At 35.1% G+C, this 11,224-nt stretch overlaps 1 protein-coding gene across 1 annotated transcript; it reads left to right on the forward strand.

Moving 5' to 3' along the window:
- Window positions 1–1,002: 1,002 nt before the first annotated feature.
- LOC119831601 (nicalin) lies at window positions 1,003–10,850 on the forward strand. Its single transcript, XM_038355022.1, has 10 exons — window positions 1,003–1,301; window positions 3,209–3,396; window positions 3,796–3,982; window positions 5,100–5,230; window positions 6,153–6,365; window positions 7,161–7,382; window positions 7,855–8,022; window positions 8,885–8,972; window positions 9,386–9,515; window positions 10,191–10,850. Exons 1-10 carry the CDS (start codon window positions 1,127–1,129, stop codon window positions 10,330–10,332), a joined length of 1,644 nt encoding a protein of 547 aa, XP_038210950.1. The 5' UTR covers window positions 1,003–1,126; the 3' UTR covers window positions 10,333–10,850.
- Window positions 10,851–11,224: the final 374 nt, after the last annotated feature.

Here is an 11,224-nt window from a genome sequence, read left to right on the forward strand (position 1 = left end):
AAATAGAAAAAAAATATTTTTTTTTTTCCGTCACAGACGAGATTTGAACCTAAGTCCACGGAGCCTGTCGTTGTACGTCAACTAAGACTGGCGCCTTAGCCCGCTCGGCTAACGAACGAACTAACAGTCACAGAATGTTATAACAGTCATAAGCTGTTAGCCCTTACGTAGAGGATACGTAAGGAAATTGTTAAATCCTGGCGCTCCTGATCAGGATAATGGGATAAACTTACTATATTACTCTATTGGCACCAGTTCTTAATAAGTGTACAAAGTTTGAATGAAATCGGTTCGCGGGAAGTGGGAGAAAAACGGGTGTGAGTTACATACATACATACATACAAACATACAAGTGAAGCTAATAAAAGCGTGTTAAAAATGAAGGACTTTCATATAAACTGTCGACAGCCTTAAGCACCTTTAACGCAGCTCTATTGCAAAATCCGTTCTTGGTGCGCGTATACTAACTTCATACTAACTTTCTACAAAATTTCACCTTTATACGTTCAGCCGTTTTTGAGATTTCATGATGAGTGAGTGAGTAAACTTCGCTTTTATAAATATAGATTAAATAATATTATAATCTGAAGTATTTAGAAATTAAAAACTGACCACTGGCTGACCTGTATGAAATGACCAAACTGACGTCGAAACGTCGGGTTTATAATATAATGAATAAATCGCTTAATTAATAATATCGCGCAATTAATTTCTAAATGTATAATACTCGCGTTAAATCAAACACAAGAAAATACTAATCTGAAGTATTTTATTCAGCGCCATCTAGTTCACAATTAATAAAGCTTTCGTTTTAAATCCTTGCAAAATTATGTGCCTAGCACCAACTCAAAACATTCTTAAAAATCTTTGAATGTTACGAAAGTCATACATACATATATTTTTACCTTTTTTTTGTACAAAAGTTTGAGTTTATTATCTATGGCAGTCAATAATCATTAATTAAATATACATATTTACATTGGCAACACTGCGTTGTTAAGTCACGCAAAACCGAATGTCATTGACCGAGTTATCACACGTAGGGTTTCGTCTAATGGGATTGTTGTATTAATAATTGATTTTATGTATTAATTTGATTACAAACACACTTAGCACAGTCGCCAAAATGTGGCTCGATCAAGCAGACGGCTTTGCGGAAATATTCAAGGGCTATTTACCTTATTATTTATTAGTCGTATTCCCAATTTTTATCATCATGTCTCCCGTGAATCCTGTAGCCGCTTCTCACGAATTTTCGGTCTATAGAATGCAACAATATGACCTTCACACTGTTCCACACGGTGAGTTCTTAAGTATTTCTGTTAGTGCAATAAGTGCACTCAAGTTTTTTTAAGGTTACAATGTAATTATGTATATTGAAATTTTTATTGAGGGTTAAAATTCAAATTTACTCTTCAAAAATCAATTTTAACTAATTCAGATCTCCTGGTCCATGTACTTATGATATACAACGGTTCACAAATCGAGATATGGCCCAATTTGAAAAGAAAGTATGTTTGATTTTATATATAATTGAATCTCCCACTTTGTTATAGATTAAAAAAAAAAATTATAAATATTCAGAAATTAATAAGTAAATACTTCAAAGTAATTGAACATTCCCTAATATTACATTTACTTTAAAACAGTAGTACTTGTGAAGTATCACTGTATATTTATTTTTCTCTTTAAAATCAACATGCAGTATGCATATGGCTGTAGAGACTCAATGAAGGAGTTATACTTGCACTTTATGAGCATAACCATTCCTTACATGTACATACCCAATCACATCATGGTGATGATGCAGTAATACCTTCTACATTGTGACAAAGAAAATACTTAATTAAATTTGTTGAAAGACAAGTCACTTCTTTCAAAAATAATTTTAATATTCATTACCATGAAGCCTTATTGGCTTTGACCATTTTGCAACTAGATTTATTAAAAATTTATGTCTTGCTTATTTATTGTATTTTAAATCAAACTGTGTGTATAGGTTCTGTTTTCACATAAAAATGGCGAAACTGAATCTAAATAATATTAAATAGCATAGAGAGGGCCAAATACTTAAAGGAAGTTTTATTGTGGTAGTCGAGCATGCTTCCCAGTGTGTTTCGTACAGCGAGTGGGGGAGTCGGAGGCCCGTTTCCTTTTCCTCATCCACTCCAGTCCATTCCTTCTTTCCAGTCATTAACTTTTCCCCATAAAAGCGAGCAGCGCATTCGTAGAGGCACTATCTTGCGAATGTTCATGGGAGGTGGTGATCGCTTACCATCAGGCGAACCACCAGCTCGGTTGCCTGCCTTGACATAAAAAATAATAAAAGAAAGCAATTATATAAGTAGCAAGAATAACTTTGCCTCTGTGATGTCTTGGAACACTGTCCTTCCTACTCCCAATGACATAGTTACCCCTTTCTCTCATTTTCGCCATACCAATCCTACCCATATCCCTTCTTTCTCCATTAAATCCCATATATCCATTTGGTGAGGCTTTAGCTCTATTGATGTTCAGGATGTCCAGGCAACTCATTTAGCAACCCTGACTTAAAATAAAAATTAATGTTATGATATTTTTACCTTTTTTACTTATTATATTAAATAATTTGTAGAAGAACAATCAGTCTTTAAAAATATGTATATAAAAGCACCAGAATACATGAAAATAATATCTTATTCACTTTTCTAGAATATGACTAGAAATTGAATTTGCACAGAAATAAGTCTGTCTTCTTATCTTTGCATTTGGGGCATGCTTACATAGTGATATATTGCTATCATCAATCTAGAATGTAGATATCAAGGTTTAATTCTTTTGAGTTTGTTATCTATTGTTAAGTTGTTGGTTTATATAGGCTTTAAATTATAAATGCAAAAACCAGTCTGATTTAGGTTTTTTATAGACAAAAGAACTTATTGTGAAACACAAAATAAATGATTAGAAATAAATAAATAAGTAAATAATATAATAGCTTATCCAGACTATAAACTATCTCTGTACCAAATTTTATACAGATATGATAAGCTGTTTTCATGGGAAAGAGTAAAAAACATACATACATCTATCCATCCATTCATACTTAAAAACTTTTAATAATGATACTTTTGGTATCCCAGACTTGCCTCAAAATCTGTGCATGTTTGTTGTGTGTGTATTAATTATTTATATATGAAGTATAAAAGGTAATATGTTTTCACAATTCAAGGATGCCGCAGCTCAAGCTTCAATCTCGAAGGTCGTTCACTCACGTCCTGGAGCACGCCTCGCCACTGCGTCGTCGCTCGGCTCCAGGATGTCACCATCGAGCAGTTCATTGAGATCAGAAGCAAGGCTGGCGCATTGGTGCTGCTGTTACCCAAGAATAACACGATTTTGACCGAAGATGAGAAGGAGGTAGGGCATAAACATAATTTCAGTGTGCGTGTCTATGGAAAATAACTTTCTTACTTCCAGTCTTACACTATTTTCAGTAATGGGAAATACCAACCATAACCATCTAGCTCCTAATGATGGTTACATACGTTGGCGTAATATACATGCCATGTAGTACGTCCATGCATTGGGTAATTTTCTAAGTGTGGTACTGTAGCCTCTGTGTCAAAAATACAACATAAAAATGTATACTTATAATGATAATATATAATACAAATGCTGATATTTTACCCACTAACCTTAGTTCTATACATATTAAGTCTACCTTGAGACATCAAGGCAATATTTACTAAGACGGATTATTATTGTTACGTTGCTAGTCGTCCAATCTTTTTATAATTAATTTAACTTTAATTCTAGCACATCCATCTCCTTGAAGCTGTGATGTCACAACAAGAGGTGAACATACCAGTGTACTTTGCCCAATGGTCTCCGGAGTTTGAATACATCATCAAGGATCTGCAGCACAGCTTTATTACCGATGAGAAGTCTGGCACTGCGCTAGAAGCTATGTTTAATACTGTCTCATCGAATGGTTATCAAATTGGTGAGTTCTTTATCACTACATAGTATAAAACAAAGTCTTTTTACACGCTTTTTATTAGCTTCACCTGTATGTTTGTTTGTATGTTTGTTTGTATGTTTGTTTGTAACCGACTTCTTTGGGCGCGATTTTGACCTACTTTAAACGGCCAGATTTCGTTCAAACTTTGTAGATTTATTGAGGACCGATGACAATACACTAATTTGATAAAATTATTCCATTTTTCAATTTGCAAAATATGATAAAAGCGTGTTTTTTAGTTTGTTTAAACTATTATAATATATTATTCTGTCCTTATGTTTCCTAAATTTTGATGCAGTTTTCTATGTAAATTTATAATAACATCCATTAATTAATTTGGGCTTGAACGAATTTCGAACGAAATGTGCGATACCGCAGTCAAAAGATATTGAAAATTTTAATGTTTAACATTTTCTATCTTTATTCTAAGAAATGGTTTTCTAAATCAATTAAAGCCCACTTTAATTATATTATGATTTATATAGATGATCTAATATAGTTTAGGTCTATAGCAATAACAAATATTTATCTTGATTTAATTGAATTAAATGCTTTTACATGATATATTTTTTGCTAGAACCGGACCCATGTGAAATTATTGTTAAAATATAATTGACTGCACGGCCCGGTTCCGCTCGGGTAGTCATTTATTGTAATTGTAATATAATATTATTTTACTTAATATTAACCTTCCTACTTTCTACTATCCTACTTCCTATCCTATCCTACTAATATTATAAACGCCAAAGTTTTGTAAGGATGTGTGTGTGTTTGTTGCTCTTTCACGCAAAGTCTACTGGATCGATTAAATTTGGAACATAGTCAGCTGGGCAACTGGAATAACATATAGGCAACTTTTTATCCCGATATTCCTACGGGATACGGACTTACGCGGGTCAAACCGCGTGGTGCAGCTAGTTATTAATATAAACTAATCTATTAAATTTGATCAAAATCGGTTGAGTAGTTTAGGACTCCATTGCAGATAAATAAATATTATTATTGGAAGAAAACACTCTGCGTCAAGAAGACAACCAATTGTTTTCATTACTTATATGACACTAGTTCTAAATAAACGAACATACATATCATATCACAGTGGTGTCAGCACCAGCCCCGCACAAGTTGGAGTCGAAACCGGTATCGCTGCACGGCAGGCTGGTCGGCAGGTCGACTTCCACACAAACCATCGTCATCGCGGCGCATTATGACGCATCTAGTCTTGTACCAGTGAGTATTTATTTATTTATTTATTTAACTCTTCAACATTGATTGTACATAGAAGAAAATTTAGAGATAATAATAATAATGAATAAAATAAAGCGTACAATTTGTTTGGCGGCCTTATCACTTAGAAGTGATCTCTTCCAGGCAACCACGGTAAAAGGTAACGAGCATACTGCTAAACTATAAGCGGGACGAATTATAAACTAGATAAAATATATTAAACTAATAAACTAATACATACAATACATACAAATAATAACTACATATATACATCGAATCAATGAAATGCATAGAAATAGACATAAATTAGTACTATTTGGATGATTAATGAGCCGCCCCGGCTTCGCTCGTGCTACATGTTATATAGTTTATAGCACTTCGAGATCATGTATCTATACTGTATTCAAGTAATTTTGAAGAGTTTTTTGGCTTTCTCTGTACGAATGCTGTCCAAATTGGTAAATGTTAAAACAGTAATAATTTGCGTTTAGAATCCGTTACTTAAATCATTCCTTTCAGGATAAATTAGGTGCACTAATTCATTCTCTCATTCATTCATTCACTCATTAATGCACTAATTCATTCATTCATTTTTTCACTCACTAATTAATTCATTCGTTAATTAGTGAAATAGTTTTTGGAAGAGTTTTTTGTCACGCTTTTCTTCACAGAGATGTAGAAAATGCCGTCGAAATCGGTAAATGTTAAAATTAGGTAATTAATAATTTGCATATAGAATCCGTCACTGAAATCATTCCTTCGTTGCATTCATTCATTCGTTCACTCATTCATTCATTCATTCATTCACACATTCGTTCACTCATTCATTCATTCATTCACACATTCATTCACTCATTCATTCATTCACTCATTCATTCATACATTCGTTCATTCGTTAGTTCATTAACCCATTAATGAACTCCAGGATCTATCATTCGGCGCGGACTCGAACGCGTCGGGCGCGGTGGCGCTGCTGGAGCTGGCCCGCGTGTTCTCCCGCCTGTACGCGAGCCCCAGCATGCGGGGCGCGCCCACGCTGCTGTTCGCGCTGCTGTCCACGGGGCACTCCTTGAACTACTTCGCCGCTAAGAAGTGGCTGGAGGAGCATTTGGATACGGCCGACTCTTCTTTGCTGCAGGTGGGTCGGCGGTTGGTAACCACCGATGTAAATGTAGCCATTTATCCATGTCAGTTAATGAATGAACAATAGTTATTTATTTGAACGAATTAAAAGTTTATCAATATAAAACAACCGACTGTGTATATAAACATAAGAGCATTTGTATTGTTGTATAAAAAAAAATGCATTATAAATGATCTTTTATATTTTGCCATTACACGGCTATTTTCCCAGATCATAGTGTGCAATCATAGTTTTGATAATAAAATTACAAATTACTCTGTTTCGTTGACATTCGATATCTGGCTAACCTACACTTGGCCAGACCTGAACCCTCATTCGTTTCTACTGGGCTGATGATGATGATTAAAAAATGCACGAATCCGTCATGTTCTAGGATATATCTGTTCCTACAGTGGAAAACATATGGTCCATTATAAGTCCATATGTGATGACACAACAAATGCATGATGTCATTTTACAGGACATATGTGACCCTACAGTGGGAGCATGTATGGGTCATTGTCCATCCCGCGTCATAATTGAAATTTTTCTTTCTCAATGTTTAAATGAAATGTAAATGTTTGAGTTGCGAACTTTGAAAGTGTGCGTGACAACAAAACACATTCGTCACCTGAGTTTAGTGTCATACAATGGGAGCACGTATGGGGTCATGACTAGCCCATATGTGATAACACAACAGATGCACGATGCAACGCACGTTACGGGACGTGTGTGTCCCAACAGTGAGAGCACGTATGGGTCATGATCAGGGCATGCGATCATGCGATGACATAGCGAGTGGCGTTGCAGGACGTGTCGCTCGTGCTGTGCCTGGACTCGGTGTCGCTGGGCGGCGCGGCGCTGCACGTGTCGCGGCCGCCGCGCGCGGGCGGCGCCGCGCACTCGCTGCAGGCGCGCCTGCGCGTGCGCGCGCTGCACAAGAAGATCAACCTCGCCGACGAGCTGCTGGCCTGGCCCCACGAGCGCTTCAGCATCCGCCGCCTCGCCGCCCTCACGCTCAGCTCGCTGCAGGTACGCCGCCCAAGCTGCCCGCCGACCTGCTGCTCTCCGTGCTATCCAGAGCTCTGCGTGTACGCTGCTGGTGCGGTGCTGCCCAGAGAGCTACTGGTACCGTGCCATCTAGAGCCCTGAAGGTACGGTGCTCTCTAGCGGGCTGTTGGTGCGGTGCTGCCCAGAGAGCTGCTGATACAGTGTTGCCTCGCTGTTTGTAGATGCAGTGCTGCGGAAAATTAAAAATCAGTCATCCAATTAATGACCGTGCCAACCGATGCTTTACTGGTAAGGGATAGATGGATAGACTGTCATATTATCTTATTATCCCGTTTTACTCTTTGGGTAGAAAACCATATAAATAAAAGAATAACACACGGGATTTACATATTAGATAGTCAGCTACACAAAAACTGCTGCGCGATAAAGAATTAAATTTTCATACAAATTTTGCTCATAAATCTGATTAAAAGTACTAAACAAAAATTTTCAGAGTCACAAATCGCAATCGCGCAGCTCCCTCCTAGACACGCCCTCGGAAACGGCTATGCAAACTTTGGTGGAAAACATCAAGCTGACCGCGCGAGCGCTCGCCTCCCACGTGTACAATATCACCGATGAAACTAACGACGAAGATGCCGCATTGTACGACGACGCGTTGGTAAGATGGCACCTTTAACCGACTTAACCGAAAGGAGCAAGATTATAATGTTTTATGTGCATTTTTAAATTTATGGTATTGCGGGTATTTTGAAAATATAAGAGTGTACTTGAATATTTTTGGCAGAATTTCGTGATAACTTTTCTGTGATTCTTTTTTGTTGGATTTCCTGGATTCCTGAAAAGCTCCTACATCCTTTCTCGGAACTCCCAATTCTAAATCGGTTCAGTTTTATTTTTTTACAATATTAGTGTGGCCAATTAACACAATTATTAATTTTTTATAGTTTTATAGCATTGAAATGCTTGATAACACAGTTATTATTCAAAATTATATAAATATACTAGTATGAAATAAGAAAAGAAAAGGAAAATAAAATTTGTCTTTAACACGCTTTTATTAGCTTCACTTGTAAACACACCTTTAGACCCAAATTTGTCTAACTTTAAATGGACAGATATCATTCAAAATTTTGCACTCTTATAAAGGATCGGTGATAATACAATAACATCATGAGTTTGTCCTGTTATCCTTAATGGGATCATAGAATAAACCCATGATTTTATCGTCTGACTAGCAGTCCACCCCGGCTTCGCCCGTGGTACATATATAGCCTATAGATTTCCTCAATAAATGAGCTATCTAACACTGGAAGAAATTTTCAAATCGGACAAGTAGTTCTTGAGATTAGTGCGTTCAAACAAACAACCAATAAAACTCTTCAGCTTTATAATATTAGTATAGATGAGTGAAGGATTCAATAAATACCTTAATTTAGTTAGTTCTAACAATTGAGCGTGATTTTTTTTTTAGTTTTGTTTTTAACTTGTTCCGTCATATAGAAAAATTGTTATGTTTTCAGAACGTTGACGAAACGTCAGTGTCGACGTGGTATAAGTGGTTGTCGTCGCAGCCGCGCTCGCCGCACGTGCTCACCACGCAGACTGGAGGTTAGTGTGCCTATCATCTAGATTTGACTAAGCTTTAATATGCTGTTTTGTAAAAAGTTAATTTTTTTTAGAATGACCTTGTGACCGATGACTTTTTAATTCAAGAAAATTGCTGTCTTTGCGATATTGATTTTTGATCGAAAGTGTGCTGACGCAAGTAAACAATTTTATGAAAAAAAAAAAATGTTCTTGTTATAAATTGTTCAATTTCAGTAGCATTCCCTTTTTGCTATTATTAACCTTTATAACACCATCTACGGTTCCAATTTATTTTCACACATTTTCATACTTCTGATTTATTAAAAATAACAGTGAAAAACGTTTATTCACAACAATAATATATTTTGATTTTAATAAAAAGCGTCATTGCATCTCTGATAAAAAGTTAATTGTCTATCTTTTCATATTTCTAGGTGTAACAGCCGCACTAGAGCGAGCCCTGTCTCGCTACATGGAGGTAGTGAGTTCGACCCACACGGTGGACAAGCGTGAGCCGGAGTTCACGCTTTACGGACCGACCAAGGCCGTTTTATATGTATATAGGTAAGTTTCTTTTATATATATATTTTAATAGAAAAAATTCGATCTATCCATCCCGCCTCATGATTGGTGAATTTTTCATTCTCAATGTTTAAATGGAATGTAAATGTGTGAGTTGCTAACTTTGTAGGTGTGCGTGACACTAAACCGCATTCGTCACATCAGTTTAGTGTCGCACTTTAGTTGAGTTATACACTTTGACTGACACACTATAAATATCAAAAATGGTAGTTTGGTTTTAGTAGCCAGCCAGCAATTGTATTTCTAGCATCATAATTTTAGGTCTCATACAATATATTACTTTAAGAAATGTTTATATAGACTTTCTCCGTACCTTGTATGGCTATTTTTCTTCAGAACAAGGAAAAATAATTTGAAATCACTGTTATCTCAGCCCTACAATATGATCTTCCGTTTATACTCTATAAGTTGAAAGATTTAAGATTTGAAAGTAATTTTTTAGATTATTAGTATACTAAATTTTAAATCAATTATAATTGCATGTTAAAGATAAAACCGGGAAGGCTCAGATAAAGTTAACTGGAATATAATATAATAATTAATATATTAAATATAATAATTAAAACAATTTTCAATAGTCGGGTTCCATTATCTACACTCAAAAATATTAAGAGGAATGATTAGAAAATATGTTAAATTACATTTATTTTGTTTCAGCGTAAAACCAGCAGTATTCGATCTCATTCTAACGCTAGCTATAGTCGCATATCTGTCTCTAGTCTACTTCGCAATACAAATGTTCCCGCGTTTTTACACAGAGTATGCGAAAATTATAACGGGCAAAGAAAAAGTTCATTAAAGCCAAATGTACACTATGCGACTAATGGGCGACCATTTTTTTTGTTGTTTTTAATCAGTACAAAATTATACTAAAAATGCATTTTGGTACATTATTAAAACATAGTCTTTATTGTAAGTAATGAATACCAAAATAATTAATAGTGATTTTGAGAGTTGGATTGCGTTCAAAAGTTTGTAAGTGGGATTGAAAAAGTGTTGAAATTACATAATTGCCTTTGCATCTAAGCCGCTTAACAGTTATTGATAAAACATTTGCAGGTTGATAATATAATATCTTAAATATTATGTTTTGTTTACCGTCCCAAAGTTCCTGCAGAGTTGAACAGGATAAATCACAATTAAACTGTAATTTTAACATCATGTTACTGGATTTAAATCTGCATATTTATATGAAGCACATATATTGTGTTAGTTTCTTTAAAAACAGATATTAAAGAGATATTTCATTCTTTTAGTCGTAGATAAAACAACACTTTCAAATAAGAAAGTTTGTCAAAGAAAGTTATTTGCAATTGCAAATTGGCAATTGCCAAAAATATACATTTTATATTGAACTATTGTTGTCTTACTCGATTCCAAAAGTCTTATAATGGTACACAAATTATTTACAATTAAAAAAAGTCTTATTTTTTGTTAATTTTTTTAAAGCAATAAATAATATTGTATATCTTATGTGCTTTTTGAAAAAAAAAATAGTATTAGGTGGAAGAAAATCTGACTGTAGTCAGTTGTCTAATCAAGTACATATTTTGTTTTGTTATACTATGAAATAAAAACTCAAAACCATAGAGTCGCTATTGTAACAATATTTTTAATTTTAAGGGCAAAAATAGATTTTAAATGCTACTCAATTCATTTCTCTATTATGAATGTTACCTCAACTACAGTTG

The sequence above is a fragment of the Zerene cesonia genome, chromosome 14 (assembly GCF_012273895.1).
Source record: "Zerene cesonia ecotype Mississippi chromosome 14, Zerene_cesonia_1.1, whole genome shotgun sequence".
NCBI lineage: Eukaryota > Metazoa > Arthropoda > Insecta > Lepidoptera > Pieridae > Zerene > Zerene cesonia.

Excerpts from the sequence above, each read along its gene's own strand:
- LOC119831601 (XM_038355022.1), top strand. The coding sequence starts at position 1,127 with ATGTGGCTCGATCAAGCAGACGGCTTTGCGGAAATATTCAAGGGCTAT. Across the intron at positions 3,397-3,795 it reads TGACCGAAGATGAGAAGGAG|CACATCCATCTCCTTGAAGC; the intron begins GTAGGGCATAAA and ends CTTTAATTCTAG. Across the intron at positions 7,383-7,854 it reads TCACGCTCAGCTCGCTGCAG|AGTCACAAATCGCAATCGCG; the intron begins GTACGCCGCCCA and ends AAAAATTTTCAG.